Source organism: Apteryx mantelli, chromosome 7 (assembly GCF_036417845.1).
Source record: "Apteryx mantelli isolate bAptMan1 chromosome 7, bAptMan1.hap1, whole genome shotgun sequence".
NCBI lineage: Eukaryota > Metazoa > Chordata > Aves > Apterygiformes > Apterygidae > Apteryx > Apteryx mantelli.
The window spans coordinates 33,617,190-33,636,610 of record NC_089984.1 but is presented as its reverse complement, the minus strand read 5'-3'; the positions used below and the strand labels follow the sequence as shown (position 1 = coordinate 33,636,610).

The 19,421-nt window shown below is 41.9% G+C and overlaps 1 protein-coding gene across 3 annotated transcripts in view; it reads right to left on the bottom strand.

Annotated features, from left to right (window-relative positions):
• Nucleotides 1-19,421, bottom strand: part of SHOC2 (SHOC2 leucine rich repeat scaffold protein) — a 71,955-nt gene that overhangs the window by 42,409 nt on the left and 10,125 nt on the right. For all 3 annotated transcript variants that reach the window (XM_067300236.1, XM_067300237.1, XM_067300238.1), the window contains exon 2: nucleotides 284-1,216. In XM_067300236.1, coding sequence (XP_067156337.1) covers nucleotides 284-986 — 703 coding nt within the window. In that variant the 5' untranslated portion in view covers nucleotides 987-1,216. The remainder of the gene's footprint in view (nucleotides 1-283; nucleotides 1,217-19,421) is intronic.

The window sequence follows — 19,421 nt, the reverse complement described above, 5'->3', positions numbered from 1 at the left end:
GACACAACATGTGATAGAACAAGGCAAACACGGTAAAAGTTATAGCTGATTTTTATGATCACAGATGAGGAGAAAGGGGTTTTGTTTAAGAAATATATTAAGAAATATATATTGACTATTCTCAGTATAAGCTAACATTGCAACAGTGCGATCAAGAGCACAATTTTATGCAAGTTTTAAATGCAGAAAGGCACCTCAAGAAGCGGTAGTTTATGCATACTTAACTGAATCGCTAGATGAACTTAAGCAAAAAATTAAACTTTCAATCAGTGTAATCGCTTACCAATTTCAGCAGGTAGTTGCTTGATTTTGTTCTCTCGTATGCTAAGCATGGTGAGTTTTGACAAGTTTTTGATATCCTTTTCCACAGTAGTTATACGATTAAAGCGTAGGTAAAGAGTGGCGAGAGAGTTTAGCCTATACACCACCGAGGGAATTTCTCTAAGTTTGTTATGCCGCAGGTCAAGCATGCGCAGTTTCTTCAAGTTATCGAGAGAGTCAGGCAAACTGGTGAGTGAGTTTTCACTCAGGGCCAGTGTCACCAGGTTCACAAGACAGCCCACCTCCGCTGGCAGAGACTGCAATTTGTTACTGTATAAATAAAGTTCCGTTAATTGCGTTAACTCTTTGACAGCTGATGGAAGCATGTGTATAGACCTCTTGGACAAGTCCAAGCGCATTGAATTCTCTTCCCGGCATTTATTTAGCTCTTTGATCACTTCAGCATTGCTGGATTTTTTGCGGGTACCTGTGGCTGGATTAGGTCGTTTTATCGTATTGTCCACTGAAAAGGCTACCCCAGGCTGCGTGCTACTGGAGTCCTTCTTTCCATCTTTGGCATCTTTCCCTTTGGTCTTAGGCTCCTTTTCTTTGCCCTCTTTCCCAAACCCTCCAGAGGCTTTGGCCTCCTTCTCCCTTTCTTTTGACGATGGGACTTTTGGATCCTTCTCTTTGCAGTCTTTTTCTTTTCCTAGATTACTACTCATGGTGACTCCGTGTTTAGCAAGCACCACATGAAATCCGTTTCTGACGTTAACAATTCACTGCTGAGGCTACAAGGATCCTTAAAACGTACAAGTGTTGAACCAAGGGAGGAGCGTCGGAGGTGCGATACCCATTTGCTACATATTGGTTCTGAAGGCACTCTTTCCTAATCCTGATATCAGAAGATTCAACTGTTGGAGATTAGAAGGTCAAACGCTCCATATTAGTATTTCTGTAACACAGGAGAGAAAAGAAGCCAAAGTTAGTGTAAATATAAAACTTATCTTCCAATTAGATGTTGAATGTTTCTACACCAAGCCTGCGCTTGCTGACTCACGTTAATAATTTGCTTGTCTTCAAATGCCAACGAAAAACCCAGTGCTAATACAAAAATACTGTGCATATTGATCAGGAGACCCAATGCGGTAAAGAAGCTATACTTACTAGCATACAGAAGGAAAGAAAAAATACAATTCTGAAACAAAATATTGCCTTCATTGGTACGCTTTAGTGACTAGCTTCTGTCACTAGTCTTATGTGTTAGCGATGTCTTAGTGTAACACCCTGGGCATCAACATAAATATTCCCTCTCCCCTCCACGCCCCATCAGTCAGTAAGGATCTGCTACAACTTTAAGTGCCTGTCTCTTCAAGCAAACCTGTAGAGCCTCATTCTTTTGGCACCAAAGGTCCTCAACTCGATCTACAGTGACATAATATATGGTACTGTAATGTGAACACGTCACTGCAAGACCTCTCTTCTGGCCTGTTCTGAATCACAGTTCTCTGCCTTTAACATGAAGCAGAGCGCTGGCCAGCGATCACCAGGTTTGTACACTTTGAAGATGCAAACACAAAGAATTTTAAAAATTCGAAGTAGTCCATTTTGGAATAATCCTACCAAAAAGTCAACTGAAAGCTCAGAAGGAATATAATACATTACGCTTCAAGACAAGCAAAATTAGGAAGGAATTTCTCATGAGAGTAGGATACAACATATCGTAAAAGCAAACAGTATCTTGAGTCTTTCCCCAAGGAATATGATGCACGCTAATTACTGAAGGGATGGGCTGAAACCTAGAGTCCTTTCCACACTCTTATAAAATCATCAGGCATCACAGAAAGTCAGTTTTGATTCCTGTTTCAATTCAGAACCCATGAAACACGCAAGAACTTCAAGATTCAGAATACTCTGAAGAGGTTTGTGAATGCATTTTCGTGGAAGAAAATAAATGGTCAATCAATGGCAACAGTAATTTTGTGTTCCCATGTTAGTCCACCTTTTAGCCTAAAATCAGTTTTGCTTTGTTATGCAGTATTCACTGATGACGAAAATTTTATTTGCATTTAAGAAAAGCACCCAGCCACAAGATATATGTAAAAATCCTCTTAAAACCACCACAGGAACTCTGCCCCTCTTCAGACACTCCCTTTTCCACATCAGTTCATAAAGTTCCCAGTCAAAATCAGTGAAATAATATTTTGTATACTTAAGTAAGCCACCAGCAAGAACAGGAGATACAAACATCTTTTAGCAAAGCTCAAATACCTGTATTCTTAATTGCACAGTTACCTATCTATGCTTACCTTCAAGTGTGCACATGTGCTCAAAAAGCACACGGGCACACATTTCGCTCAGGATATTCATCCATTTAAAAACCAAACCTAAGAAGAATCTATTTAGGAATAGCGTAAGAAAGGCAAGCCACTTCGCCTCAGCCGCATTTCAAGCTGCTCAGGACCAAAGCTCAGAAAAGGAAACCCCAGGAGGTAACTTCCAGGCCTTTGCTCGGGTTCATTACTGTGGCAGCATCGCAAAGTGCACGCTACAAAACCCGTAACATCAAATAACCCCACTGCCTCCAGTTGCGAGGTTTCAAAGGACTTGGCTGTAAAGGACAAGAGCAGCTTGCTAGCAGCAGCCCAGCGCAGACAGCTTTCAACTTTGAAATCTTCTCCAGCGCAGAGCTCTCCAAATCCAAGCCAGTTTCTTGATGCATACTTCAGATTTCCGTCCAGCTCTCACACCATCCACCAACCTCTGCTATTCTCAGGATTACCAACCTCTCTGCGTTGTATTTGAAACTGTGTTTTCAGCACTGTATAAGCTATATACTTGCAAAACTCCAGCAGCAGCAAATGTAATTACCCTGAAATGCAAGAACGCAGGGGGATAGCACCCGCCTAAAGGGTAAGAGCCTCCACTGCCTGCCAGCTCGGCTTCGCTGCATTTGGAAGGTGCCACAAACACAGCCGAGTACCAACACACGCGGTTTCGCCATTCTGATAAATACAGAGAAAACTGTAGTAATGCAGCAGTGCCAAACAGCTACTATCACTAATCCAATACCTAAAGAGCAAAAAACCCAAGAAGTCGCTGTTCTCATGAGCTTTCAGTTTAATCAAATTTAAGACATACCAGAAGAGATTTGGCTAATTTCTTGTATGCAGTACAGCAGACATCGGTTTTGAAGGAGACTCAGAAAGGAAAGTCAGTTGGAGATTAGTACTGGTGAAAGGAGCTCAGTAATGCAAATATTCCAGATAATCTTCACACATGTCAGTGTCTTAGTTAGCAATTACTCGTACTGGTACCTAAAAAGGGGGAGAGAAGCCCTCCCCCATTACAATACTCCAGATTAACATTTATATTCCAGGAAGGAATAAAAATATACTTCTGCCTATATAAAAGGATAAAAATAAGGGAAAAAAAATAAGAAGAGTTAAAACATCATCTGAAACACATAAAGAAAATTCCTGGCACAAAATCAGAGCGATATGAAGGGTCACTACCAGACACTTCCACTTTCTTCAAAGTTGGAGATAGCAGGAGGCAGCCAACTCGCGTGCAAGCAACAGGCGGCCGCGGTTTTCTAACACGCACAAACTAGAGCCAAGCAGCAGCTATTCAAAACACATACCCTGTTGAGAATGACAAAAAAGGTAACAGCTAAATATACCTGCGCGCCTCCGCTCCGGGGCCGAGGCCCCGCTCCCCGCCGGCCCCAGGGCCACGACTCGGGTGCCGCGCCGCGCCAGCGCCTGGCTCGCACCCGCTCGTCCCGTGAAGCGGCAAACGCCTCTGCCGCAGCGCGGCGTCACCGCCGACGCACCTGGGCCGGCTCCCTCGCGCGCGGCTTTATCTCGGGGGCGTCCCGAAAGCAAGGGAGCAGGGCACGGGGGGGGGACACGGGGTTCGGGGGAGCCCTTCAGCCCTTTCTCTCCCCACGGCCCTCCCAGGCGCCATACGCTGCCTTCCACAACGGGCAAGAGGTGGGCGAGCGCAGCTCTTCCTAGCTCACCAACGCCGACTTTCGGCCCGAGCGGGCCCAGCTGGGGCACTAACACCGTGGGCACTAACACCGTGGGCATTCCCGCCAGGGCCGCGAGGTGTTCCCGCGCCACGCTGCAGGGGCACAAAAGGACCCAAGAACGTGAAAATAATTTCATGGCTACTGCTTCGTAACTTGTAGCACTGGGCATTGCAAACTGCCTAGAATTATTTTAGCATATTCACATACGAGATAAATGAGAATATACCTTATATTTCTAGAGAGCTTTCATTTCCACGGCAGTTCACTCAAGCTACTGGGGTTACTCACATACATGTATGTAAACTTTTGGAGGACATGAGCTTAATTACATATACTACAGAGGAAGCTGAATATTTTTCAAAAGGTTATTCATATTTTTCAAGCCCTTTTGATTAAAGGACAAGAGTCACCATCAATTCTAAACTTTACTCCAACAAGCGCTCATTGTATCTCAAAAGGAGAGCTTCTTTTAGAGTTATTTTTAGCAAAAGGAAATTCAGTGAAATTAGCCAGTTCTGCCAACTACTTCCATTTTCCAATGCTGTTCAAACTGACTTCCTGTCAATATTAATTGACATAAAAACATTTAACTATTATGTGCTGAAGAACTTGGAAAACTGAATAAGACTCTTGCTTGGTGCAGTGTATAAAGGAAAATAAAAGTCTTAGAAAAGTTAAGGAAAAAATCTCTTTCCTGTTCTGAATAATTTTTTTTTAAAGTAAAATTTTTAAATAGCTATAAACAACCAGCATCGGAATTTTGATTCGCTCATTCTTATGGTTGGTATAACCCAGATTTATTTATTTATTTGTTTCTGTCAGTTGTAACTGAGGAAACTTTAGAAACAAACAATTTCAAACTAAACTGTATCACTTCTTTAGCTGCTTGAAAAAGAATGACACATCATTCTTGCATAGTTTTGCTCATTATTTTAATATGCATGAGTAATTGAAAAGAGATTTCTCTTACTCTGAGCAATATAACCCAAAACATCCATGTAGTAATTACATTATAAAAAACTTGATAAAGTAGGAACAATAATGTCTGCAATTCTAAGAATAATATTAAACTAATCACCTGCATCTTGGTCATATAAATACTCATGTTTCCTGGTCATTATCTAATACAATATGAGCCCTGAGATAAAGGATTTCACCCAATTGCTACGCAAGGAAGGCTGTGAAAGACTTAACTGTCTCCTACCCACTGCGATAAAGTAATTCTACAACAAAAATCACCGCCAGTATTACCTCACAGCTCAGTAAAGACTTTAAAAGACTTTTAAAGATGGTTTTATGTGAATTTTTTAAAAAAGTGTACAAAGTGTCTAAAGGCACAGTTCTGCCTCAAGATTCACAGCAGACCTCTCGGTAACCCCTTGGGCTTTGCAGAGCTCCAAGGGCTTGCAGTCATTCATTACAAAAGCCGAGCACAGCGCGTTAGGGGGGGAATTGATACACAGGTCTTGGAGAAGAATTTGACCATTCAATTAAGAGATATTTAGTTACTTAAAATGATGTTTTGATTCTCAGATATGGGCTGAGGGTGGCCAACCTAGAGCTGGAGCCACAAGGAGCTCCCGAGCAGCGTGAGCACAGCTCCCTAACGAAGCGCCGTGTCGCGGCTAGTGGCAGGGCCGCCCCGGAGCCGCCGCGGGCAGAGGCAAGCCAGCCAGGACGGCCAAGGCCACCGCGCTGAGCCGCACTGGGGCCCCCAAGTCTCCCCGCTGCCGCCCGGCTGTGGCGGCGGCCCCTCAGGAAGGGGCCCCTGTGCGAGAGTTGCTCCCAGCAGTCGCCATCCTTGGAGGACGCTCTACCTATCTTGTGGCTTTCAGCGAGATGGACATGTCCTGTATGTGCAGAGAGGGGGCTGGCAGAAGTCTTTAACTAAAATAAAGTGTTCCCCCACCGCTTACATATCCCCTCTTTCTTGGCTGGTGAGACCGCAACCACCAGCAGTCCTTGCTGCAAAAGGAAAATCACCACGGCACATCTTTCAAACAGTCCCTTTACAGCTCTGCTTTAACGTTTACAGGTTCCTGCTGTACCTTTCACAAGACAAAACACTTTCAAACCCAAATATATTACATGCTCAGCATATTCAAAATTTAAGGCACCATTTTCACTAAAGTTTAATACATTAAACTCAAATAAAACAGGACTCCTTCTATAACGTAGCAGCAAGTCTATAAACCAGCATAGAAAAGAAGAATACTTCATTACACGCGTAATTTTGTATCATGGAATAGGAATGATTTTTCTCTTGGTTCTATTTTTGTACTAAACTTAACCCAATGGGGGGCACACCATGGCTTGGACTCTTCAAAACAAATAATAGAGGAGGATCATCCAGAATATTAAACACGTCAAAGGAAACAATAAGAAATCACCTCATACTTGACACTCCAGAGTAAGCAAGCAATGATTCCATTACATAGGTTAAAAATAAGTGTTTTGAGGTGGCAATTCTGATCTAGTAAATTCTAATTAGTCAGACCTAAGTGGTTTTTAACAACAAGGCAGAGTTCAAATGCTCTCTAGTAATTTCAGCAATGCCTGTTCACAAACAAATAGCAGATTAAAAAAAAACCTTCTTAAAAGTATTTACCATTTACATGGAAGAGCATGGGATATATCAAAAATATTCCACTACACCACAAACTAGAACACATCAATAAGCAATGGATGAGATTTCAAGCTTAGCCAAAGTGGCTACAAAGACTTTCCATTCTCAATACCACATATGCAAAAAAAAGATTGTCACTACTTTCATTTCAAAACCCAAAAAGCTTAATTCAGCTAGTCACTTGCAAACAAAGCAAATTCTCTCCCACAATTTACCAGCTGCAAACATCTGACCTACAGAGTTTTCATCTGCATAAGTGCATTTGAGCTTCTGCTGCTGCAGCCACCACCAGCCCAGCTGGCAGCAAATTGCTGAATCAGTCACCAAGTGGTTGCATTACTCCTTTAAACACAAAACCTCACTGAGAAGGTATGGAGACAGCATGAGAATAACCAGCCATCACAAAGCCGTAGATCAAAAAAGTAGCCTCATCTATGTTGACAAATGCAGTGCTCCTGAAATATGCCAGCCAGCCACATTTTTTTTCTTCTTTGGAAAGAAAAATCCTTTATTTCAGGGTATAGGACTGTCAATGGCAGCAGCACAATACTGCGACGGTCTTCAGTGCCAACTGCAACGGTTGGTTTATTCAGTAGAGAAGACAAGACTGTTAAATTCATCTCAGTCCCGTAAGGGAACGGCCAGCAGACGGTAGTTCGCAGACTACCGGTCCAGTCCGATTTCAGCAGATCTGCCTGCGGCCGCACTCGCTCCCAGTCCCCTCGCACAGGGGGAGCAAGCTCCCCCTGCGCACGCCGGGCCCGAGGCGGTGGAGCTGGGGAAGCGAGTAGGCACAAACCATGACAGCCCGCTAAGCCCTTTCGGATATCTTCATCTGCTAAAGGATGGCAGCCAAGACTATTCCCGGCCCCCTGCTACTCCCGAGGATGCAGGGCAGCCAAGCACAACCTGATCTTGCTTTAAAGCAAAACCTGGAGGTAGAGGGAAGGACTGGACAAACATTAGAAGAGTGCTGACAAATATACCATTTTAAGGCTTGCATATGTTTTTACTTGTAGTTTCTTAAATCTGCAGACAAATCTGTAACTGTGAATATGTAATTACAAACGTATGTGCAATTAAAGCTGAAATTACTATAAATAAGCAGATCAGTTTCAAGAGGTGTTTGTAGGTTGATCACTTTGTACTTCAAAAGTCAGGCACATCATACAGCGCATCTTACTGCAGATCCCTACGCAACCACTCAATTACGCAGCCCGTACACAGACGCTGCTGTCCATAACTGAGCTTCAGAGTTTGTCTTTTCATTCACTGGTCACCAGATTTGCCACTTGCTGGAAGTCCTCGCTTGCACTGTATGCCAGGTCACGTACCAAAGTCCAAATCTGTCATGACAAGAAGGTTACACACTAGTAAATAGAGAATCGCCTATGCTTTAAGTCCTTAGGGGGTAGAAGTAATCTTTTGTGCCCTCATGAACTCATCTAGCATAGTATAACTCTGACTGACCACAAAGTACAAAAATATATACTGACCATGATCCATGATTCATTTTATACGTGCTCCAATACTATTTTATGAAGCATTTTGGCCTTCTTTTTTACAGAAAAAAAGAACACTATTTGTTGGCCAAATTATAAAATGCCATTTCATGTTTTTGCAGAAAGAGGCTCTAAGAGCAGGCAGGAAGACTTCTGCTAATGCCACGAGGCAGCCGATTTTAAAACGTGACCAGGGAGCCCCCGCACGTGTGGTCCCTCAGCGCGTCCCTCCTGGTGGCACGTCTTGGTGCCATGGCAACCTGTAGTAGCAGCAGGCAGCGCAATCCTGCATAATACATGAAATCCAAAAATCTTAACTTGCTAGACAGATTTCTGTGTCTTAGTACAGGACCTAATAACTAGGTATGTCTAAAAAAATACATTACCCAAAACAGACATCTTGGTTTAGGAAAGTCCAAGAACAAAATAGGTACAAATTACATTAGTGGAGACTAGGACTGAGATACATTTAAGAACAAGGAAAAAAAATAGCATCTGCTTTACCTGCATGTTATCTCATTTTTGTTAATATTTTGTTATCTCATTTTGTTAATACGCAAATTCTGCATCAACAGCAGTAAATTGTCTTCCACAAAAACAAGTGGCACAAGCCACCCTTTACCCTCCTCGGATCACAGATCACCTCGCTGCAGCAAGAGCTGACTTCTTCCCGCAGCAAAAGAAACTTCGCCGTTAGCCCCGCGCAGCGCCCAGCGCCGCCGCTCCGGTCCCCTGACAAGTCCCTTGAACGCGGCAGCAAACCCACCACCCCCCGTGGTTACAAACCTGATACAAAATGTCATCGCTCTCACTGCTGGGGTGACAGCGCGAGATTTTAAACCACTATCAAGTATTTTTCTTTTGTTCATCGTTTCCTCTCAACAATTAAAAACAACATATCAAAACAAAACCAACCAAACAAGAGATGAAAAGAGAACGATGGGTAGGAGAGAAAGTAACACACACACAGCAACAACGGGGCAATATATTTACCAACTACCTTGTTATGCTGATCCTACAGAAATAGGAACTAACCACATGCTAAATCCCAATTCAGCTAAATAAAACATTGCTCTATTAATATCCAAGGCAGCATCCCATCTTAGTTTCTACCAACAACACAAAACTACCTAGCAAAAAAACAAGAATACTGTTTACTGCAGCATTTCTCCTTATTTCTTTGTCTCTAAATTTGATCCACTAAGTTCGCTTGCCATCTTCAAAATGCTTTTATACAATAATTTTGACCCATTTCACAAAGTTCAGTGCTGGATGACTTTCAGTCCCTTGAATTTTCCGACCATAATTAATGACTGTGGAAGTCACGAGATCCCTTCACAGAGGGTTACTCTGCTAAGAAAACAGCCTATCTGAAAATCAGCTTAAAACATGCTTCGAACAGAAGTCTGAACAACAAGAGAAGAAGGGGTGATTGGTAGAATATACGATGTAAAGAACCTACGCCACAATATAGAGCAGCTTGTCAGTGCGCAATATCTGCCCCCTGTTAAGTTTTTTTCTAGCTAAGATTATTTGTAGTTCTTGATCTTCAGCTTGGAAGACAAAAGCTTTGATTTAGTCATTTCACTAAGCAGCTAGTTTAAATGATTAACATATAGAAGAGGACATACACAGTAAGATTTACTTTCCAACCCATACAGGTGTGTTTGGAAGACACATAAATGGCTGATAAAGCCCCCCAAAATACATACTTATTTAGAAGTTTCCAATTATAAATCTATCCTCTTTTTGTAATCATTAACACATTATGCATCTAACCTCTCTGAGAAAACAAACTCCTCCTAGAAAAGATTAGCATTTTTCACAGAGAAAGCATAACAACCATAATCATATTCAAATTTTCCCCAACTGAAATGTACATTTTAGCTTCATTACAATTACATTTAAAAAAAAGAAAAAAACATTTGAAAACAGCACAACGATCAGCTAAGGCTGTTTTCTTCAGGATATCATACTTTCCATGAGTTTACATTATATGCTTAAATATTAAGGGCTACAGGAAACCAAAACTTAGCAAATTTAGAATATTCTAAATAAAATTTAATTTAAAAAAGATATACACATTTGCCCCCATTACTGCCTAACTAATGTTTGGATGGAGTCTTTTTTTGTTTATTTTTGTAATCTGATCATTTCAGATAAATATATTATACCTGCTGAAATCAAACTGATTCAGGCCAAGTTAGTATATGCATAGAGTAAGAGTACAAAGAAACTGTCATGTTTCAGATAATCGAATGTAAATTATAACACTCTAGTCTCTTTTTGTTCAGCAAATATTTGCTGAAACATGATGAGATGGACCACCCTGCCTTACGGGTACCCTTATTCAGATGCAAGAACCAGTACGCTAACAACAAATTGCCAAAGAGAAATATTTTTCCTGCAATACGTTGGTTCACTCCAGCCAAACTAATCATTAACTGCTACATATATTTCTAAGGTCAACTGCATTCTGCCTGCCCAAATTCTCCCTGCAGCTTCAGCGGGATATTGTATTATTCACTTGTCGTCCTTACCCCTCGTGCTACCTTGCTGCGCGTTGTTAAACTGCCTCCATGTTCCACTGAAAAGACGGTGTCCTGCAGCGCTGCTGGAAAACACGCTTAAACACAGCTCGAGAAACAAATGCAACTTAGAAATACCTCTGGGAACTTTGTAAATTAATGGCACCACAGAAATGCGGGCTCATGATACACCACGATAAGGTGATGCAGAATAAAATTGCTCCCAAGCCTTTTTCAAAGCTTTCAGATGTTTTCTCCCAAGAGCAAAACAGTTTTAAACATAATGACATAAAGCAGTGAAACATTATTTAAGCAAATAGATTCATATTACAGGTGATTCAGGTGGCACCGCATATAGCCATACTCAAGCAGTGCTATCTGTGGTAAAAGCTTCTTTAATCATGTTGAACTTTTCCAGACTTCACTTCTCAAGCCTGATATTTACCTGCAGCTGTCTGCCAACACTTGGGGTTGGGGGCTGCGAGAAGAGAGAGGAGGCAAGATAAGAACTGAATTTAAAAGGCTCGGCTGTTTATAAGACTGAGAGCCAGCAGAAGTATGTTGCTTTGTTCATCTTGAAGGTAATTCTTACACTGATTTCATAAAAAGCTATGGCATAATTTTGTTTCGGATTAGGGGCCTGAAGTCTCTTAAGAAGTTGTGCCGGTGTCACGGTGAATGTCACCAGATACTCACTTTTGGCCGCTCTGAAACCTCTAAGAAAGCCCTGTAATTTATTTATAGGTGCTCAGTAAAGAATTCTTAGTCCAGCAACTCAGAACCGACTATTTCATAAGCCCTGAGCCCGTTTCACCTCCTCAACTCCTACACGCCCGCGTCTTTTGATAGAAGGTATTCCCACAGAGCGAGTCAAACGCGCGGTGGCTGAACAGGCCTCTCCCACCTGGCTGGGAAACTTTCTCCTACACTCCTCCACCCTCTCCACGGGGTCACTGGGGCCAAGCGAGGAGAAAAGAGCCAGCAGCCTGCCTGGAGCACAGCAAGCTGCGAAACACCGGGAAGCAAGAAGTGGGCAGGAGCTGAAAAGGAACGGGGACAGGAGGCTGAAGGCACGGGTGGCGGACGAGGGAGTTGGTAGGAAGTCCAAGTAATCTCACAGATACAAAAGTATTGAGACAGTACACATTCGGTGAGCACCATTCCTCCTGCACGCTAAATGAAGTAGAGGTCCGAGAGGAAAGACATAAGTATGAAGTAATTAAAGATTTATTAAAGACAGTCTGAAAAGTGTGGGTCACGCAAAGCACTAGAGGCAATCTTATTCAAGCTTGTCTAGTTTTGACTGCTTCATATGGCAAACAATTTTTGTAACTCCTTAGATACAGTATCTTTACCTTATTTAGTTTTGACATGTTTTTTTCCAAATCAATGTTTAATGCTTTAGCACTAAAAAACAAGAATGACAACATCTGAGTTTCCTGCAAGTTCATTCATGCTCTTAGGGATTCCAGCCAGGATCACAGAGATTTCTTTCCCAGTACAGAGGACAAAAATCAAAATAAACACAGAAGAGCAAGAGAACCCTGTTCACCTTTCCATGAAGAACCAGGAGAAGCCCAGACCTGCAGCCACCGCTCCTCGTGCTCATTCGTGCTACAGAAGAGCCTCAGCCACACGACGTTTTAAGGCCCAGGCTGAAACCTTCACTTCTTTAGGCAACCATCACCACATGCTAACTAGCTGCAGTAAGGCACGAGACCAGCCACGGTGGTTTCTTTAAAAAAAAAAAAACAAAAAAACAAAAAAACCCACAGATATGGACATTCATATGGCTAAAGATGACGTTCACTGTCTTAGAGGGGGGAATATTAAATGGGGACTCCATTTCCACCAGCATTTTCAAAAACAGAACGAGACGTAATTTCAGGGATAAGAAAACAAACAAGCTAGAATTTGAACTTCCTGCACACCAGCCGCTCCGCAGAAGCAACATGCAAATGTGATTTTACTGATTAAATGCAAATTAACTTAGTGTCACACAGGGAAAGGAAGAAATCTTAGGTCACCTTATGCTTCCTTTATGCACCTCTGCATTTCTACATTAGCTTGTTAAAAAAAATAATATATATATACAATCTTGTAGAGTACTCCTTTCAAACGTTAGCTAAAAGATTACAGAAGTCTAAGAGAGGTCAAATTTTTAGCCTAAACTACTAGTCTTTCTAAATATGAAAAATAAAGAAAAAGGTTTTGCAAGATTTACGTTCTTATGTTATTTTTCGTGTTGCTGATCCCACAGCTAAACAAGAAGAGTTATTTGAAATACAGCAACGAGCACCAAAACACTTTAAAGTAAAAAATGACTGCAAATTAACAAGTTAACAGCAGTGTGAACGCTATTCTGCTCGTAACTAGGAGCCTGATTAAAAGATTATTTCACATACAATAACAGTTTTGGAAAACGCATGATAAATTGGGTATCTTCACAGGAACAAGATGTTTTCTTTCAAAAGACAAAAAAAAAAAAAAAAAGACTATGATCCTTTCCAAACAGACTCTTCAAAATCTGTTCAGATGAGGCTGCTTTTTTTTTTTTTTTTTTTGAAACAAATGCCTTCAATGACATTTTTACTAGAAATAGTGAAAAACATATGATTTCTGCTTGCCAAAAACCAACTGCACAATACACTCTTAGGGTGCTTGAAAGGTTTGCGTATTGTAAGAGAATATAGTAGCAAAAACATAGGACTGAAAAATTCTTAGCTGTTTAATCGAGAAAAAGGTCACGGAAAAAAATTCAGGCACAAACTGAACTGAACAATACCGTACACCTGCCACACAATAACAAGCCTTTTAACTTATCGCTTTCTCATAACTTAAATAAGATAATGGAAATCTGAAAGACTGATAAATAAAGCAGGATAGCTCAGTGCAACATGGAAGCTCATACCACTACTTAGGCAAAATAAGAACAGGAAAATTTTGCTGGGTGCATATTTGTAATGAATAACATATTCTTGCACCTTGCTGCCCTTCACGTAAGACAAAAAACATGTCATTTGGAAATACTTAAGTAACTCAGCAAAGAATCATCTGATCTGTTCATGAGCACTTAAAAGTTATAATAAAACAAGTGACTAACAAAGAAAAATGCAACCTTTACACTAGCTCAGCACATTTTCAACAGCAATTAAGTCAGAAACAGAGGACGCGAGATTGACTGACACGCATTCAAAGAGCAGATGTATTTGGGTCTGAGAGACTCGCGAGCGGTACAAAACACATCCCAGCGTAACGCGTTTCCTCGGTGCAGCGTAACGCAAGACAGCGCCTCATCAGAGGCACTTGTCTCCAGACACTCGTATCACGCGGTATCTGCCCGCATCAAAGGAAGGGGTCAGAGGGACCGAGCACGCCGAGAACATGAGTCACTGCTGGCGGATCACCCACGTCCACTCCCCGAACGGCACGGAGGCGAGCGCCGCTGCGAGCCCCCCGCGCCCGCGCCGCGGCTCCCCGCACAGCGCCCTGCCGGCGGATCTCTGCTTCGAGGCACCTTGGGCAGACGGACCCGAGTATTTCAACCGCCTGAGCGGCGCTCAAGCTAGCGGCGACGAAGGTGAAGTAAACCAGGTTAAAAGAGAATTAGCCCTTCTCAGAACAAGCGCAATCCAAAACCGTACGCGATATATGCAGAGAGGATTCAGAAACAGTATACAGACTCACAAGCCTACTCGGAGGACTGAACAGCTTTCAGTATGGCAATATTCCCCAGAACAACATGTTCAAAATCAGGGCACTATAATTATATAAGAGCACCGCAAGGATACAAGGCGAATATCTGAGGAAGGGAGAAAAGAGCTCCCAAACAGAAGGGGGAAGAAAAAACTAAAAGCACTGGAGAGATTCATAAACCTCTGGAAAAAAATTTTTTTTTTTTTTAAGTTTAACAAGGAAGTTGATACACTAGTTATTACATCTACTTCCTACCTATTTGTTCCTTTTTTACTCAACCATTCTCAAAACAGTGGGAAGGGAAGAAAAGACAAAGAACGGCGCTTCCTAGGAAAACAGCACCAGAAAAGGGAGCAGGAGCACAGGTAGAAGATAGGCAGCAGCCACCGCCGTCTCCCCAAGGCAAGGGCAGGAGGGCTCGGTGCAAACCCCAAGGAACTACAGGTGAGACAACCTGCAGCAGTAACCATCAGAGCGCGGTGGAAGACAGGCAGGCGGGACAACAGAAGCAGGGAAGACCTGGGGAGCCAGGTGGGAGGGCAAAGCCGAGCGGCCAGGCACGGCACACATCTTTCCTCAGGACGTCCCCTGCCTCAGGAGAGGGCCAAGGCCACCTCCTCAGCCTAAATGCCCTCCGCAGCGAGGTGCAAAGTGCCGCTGCTGAGTGCCTCCACCCTGCCCCAGACCTTTCCTGATCCCTCTCTTCGCTGCAAGACAAGAAACAGCCAGATCATGTGAAGCCTCTCATTCCTCCATGGGACTGAAGGATTGGCACGTGTCCCTTGAAACCTTCCCCTCCCTGCCAGCCTCCAGCTCCCCCGATCCTTGGGCAGGAGCTTGTGCAAATCGTGGCAACTTCTCTACCCGATGACTCCTCCTTTCTCCCCTTCTTCCATTCTCCGACAACAACTCTTCAAACAGAAGGTGGAGAAGTGGCTACAGTCCAGAGAGCTGAGCATCCCCCATGTGCATCACACAAAGCTTCTGTCATTCTTACAGAGACAATGAGCAACACAACTGCTCTGACGACTGTTGGCATTAGCTTGGCATTAAAGTATAATTAAATGCTATAAACATATGCCTTAAATAAAAAAATGAAGATGTATACATAAAATCAGCTTATATGAAATCAGTATCCTATGGGGATCAAATTCAGACATAATGTGTACAAAGAAATTTTAAACTAAACATTCTTGCAGGTCAAGGCTACGTTTTCTCTGCGGTAGTAGGGACTGGCAGTTGGAAGTTTAAGTGGGAGAAGTTTTCCACCACATCCTCTATTATTTGACACTTTTTGTGTTGTCCTCTAACTCCTCGTATGATTCCTCATATCAGATCTGTGCAAATGACATTCTTTCACTGCTCTCTTCTCCTCACGAACAACCTCTAGTTTACTCTACAGAGCAAATAATGTTACCACTAAATGCAGGCCAGAAGATCCCTACCATCACCAGGCTCACTACTGCAGGCTGTATTCAGCATACTTAATTTTTTTTTTTTTTTTACAGTATATAACCATGTCACTTTCCTACTTTCTACCATTTATTAATAAACTTGTAATTCAAGAGCTCTTAATCTCTCCCCAGAAGACTGTGATATCTTAATGAGATATTTTGTGGGTCCACTTCCTCTCTTACATTTACAGTCACACCATAATCTGCCGGAAGCTGCTAGAAGATGCCCTGGCCCTTCTGTCCTTTGACCATGGTAGGAACACATGCAGCAACCTGGATGAGGCTACAAAGAGGTATCTAAGGAAAAGTTCAGTGCTTGTGAAGTATCTGTTGTCCAAATAGCTCTGCCACCTCTCCTTCAGAAAAAGGAAGCAAATTATTTGTATCCTGCAGGCCAGTTCTGACCTGTGGATGCTACTGAGCTATTCTGCCCTGTGCACTAGAACATGATATTCATGCTTGCATACACAATACATTAAGTTGCGAAAAGAGAAACACAGGCTTGAGCTTTAAACACTGAAATCAAAACCTCTAAAATGCAACAGAACTTACTTTCACCATTTAGTAGATGACATTTTTCAAGATGAATGAGAGCAAGATGAAGAAATGAAAGATATCCATAAAATAACTTCAGCAGAAGTGAAACTGAAAAACTAGCAGTTTTTAAATTATGCTTAAAAGGTTTGAAATTTTGTTTGTTTAAGCAGAAAAACCTGACAGAGTTCATATGGCCCTACATCAGACCTTGGATGTCTTGGGATGGCACCATGAATGCAATATTTTGAATGGCTGGAAGAAACCAGAAAAAAAGGGGGAAAAAAAGTGTCCATTTCACTTTCTATCCTACATTAGATCAACAACAAGAAAATCAGCATCTACAAAAAGAAAAAAAGTATATATTAATTATATTTTGACCTTTCTCTGAATTTGGATTTCAGTTATCGACTATCAGCAACCAGCTCAAATACCAGTACACATCCAGTTTGCTATAAAACTGCAACTAGTACAGGCTCCTAGGACAAGAAAGAAACCTACAGGTTGCACCTATTTGGGCTCCCCACTGGAATAAAAAATATTTGCAAATAATAATTGCATTTGATCACTATTTTGGGGACCTGGATTTATATATCAACAAAAAGTTCCTAAATGCAGATGCAGAACTAGGGAAACAACTCCCAGAAAAAAGCACCACTCAGTCAACAGTGAAATAGGCTTGCTTTCAACAAAATCATTATTTACTGTAATGCTAAAGTAAAATGAGAAAATTTTACTATTTCGCATGACATAGTACTTTTCTGTCATCTTTTATGAGAAGATTCAAAAACTTGCACATGCCCCTAGAGTCATTAAGCAAACAGAGAACACCTAAATCTTTTCACTAAACAAACTATGTTAGGAAGCCTAGCTGTTTGCCATGGTTATCTCAAGAAAAATACTGAAGTTTGAGACTACTGCAAGAAAATGAAATCATACTTGGCTAAGTGGCTTTTTTAGACCTTAAAATCTGTGCTTTAACTGGATTTTAGCTATTAGGGACCTAATAACTAAAATATCTTCTTAGGAAAAGTAGCATAAACACTTCAACAAGAAGTAGAAGCTGTGACTGTATCCCCAAATCAACTCAGCATTACCTGGATTTTCCTTTTAAATAGTTTTTCAAACACCGAATCAGCAGAACTGCTTAACTTAAAGGATGTATCAAGCTCAAAGAAAAATTAAAAATACAGGGCAAAACTTCAGGCGTCTCCAGAGAGCAAGACTATTACAATGAGCATGCTGAAGTCTTAAAGTTTTACTTTAAAAAATAAATAAATAAGTAAACAGCAAAGTCAAAACAAGTTGAAAAAAAAATTACCATTTGTTCCAGTTAAAATCTCTTCGTTGCCTATATTAGTGTCAGGAGTTCTCAGTTTGCTAGTTATTATTTCTATATATTGTTTCATATATTAGAAGACTTGCATAAAATGCACACTACTACTTCAAGAACCACTACACATCATCAGAAGTATCAAAAGAGAACTGTGAGTCACCCAGCAAAGAATGTAGCAAACTCTGCAAACCACTGTGTGAAATAAGCTTTAAAAAGAAATTAAAAAAAAAAAGGTCATGGTACAACTACAGGAATATCAGCATCTCAGACACAAGCTTCCAACACCTCACACCGAAGAGCAAGCTTTACAGGCAAACGAAAAACGTGAGTTAAAAGAATCAAATTCCGCTGGCTGATCAGTCTGCCCTGCGATCACACGTTTAAGCTTTCATGTCAGAAAAAATCATTTCAAGTTGTCACTATTTGTAAAGTCTGGATATTTTATTTACATTCGGCTGCAAATACTAGGCAGTGCTAGAAGCTGCATATTAATAATAATCAGAAACCAAACAGTACGCTCAGATTTAAAGTGCCCACGGTCACATTAGATGAAAAAAATGGATGATCCAACCAGCCCCCCAGGATCTGACTGGTAACAGGATTTATATTGCTCACTAGCTACTAACCAGCAAGCTGGAAGCAAGGAAAATCAGAATCCAGCCAACTGCTACATTTTGGAAATCTGAAATTATCATCTCTATAATTGATCAACGTATACTTCATATTGAGTGGCCACTTTATAAGTGATCAAAAACGGGGCCTAAAGGAACATTTCCAGCATTAATCAAGTTCTGACCATTTACTTTTGGTTACTGAACAGCGGTGTGCACTTGTACTGAATGAGTATACACACACACCTGCAGTACATCTGGAAGAGCCACAGTACGATCTGCAAAAATGTAAACTTGTTAACCAGTCCGTTCGTCCCTCCGTTAGTTCATAAAACTATTTACACCACACAGAACTTATACAAAAAATTTAATTAAAATAGATAACCAAGGCTTTCACCCGTCTCACCCCCGCTGCTCGAGAAAGCTGCTTAGGAGGAAAGAAAACTTACTCTCTATCAGGATGCAAAGGTCTGAGCAGTCGCTTCACACCCTGCGCTTAGGCAGTGACCCGAAACTCGGCGCACGAGCTTCTACAAGCCAAACCCAACCCGCGCAGGAGTCAACTCTGCCGCGCAGCATCCTCCGCTCAGCCTCTCGAAACGCCGCGCAAGTCACGCGTGCGTTACTGAGAAAAAGCAAGTGAAAAGTTCAAACCATTCTTAAGACTTCTTTTTAGAAAAAGCACTACATAACAGCCAGCAGCATTTTAAAGCTACCACTCGCGTACAAACCTTCCGCTCTCCCCGCCCCTGCTCTTGTCTGAAAGCCCCTGCTCCTCCGAGAGGCTCACAAGCAGAGCTACCGCAGGGTCGGCGGCTCCTCCGTAGCAGTTACTCG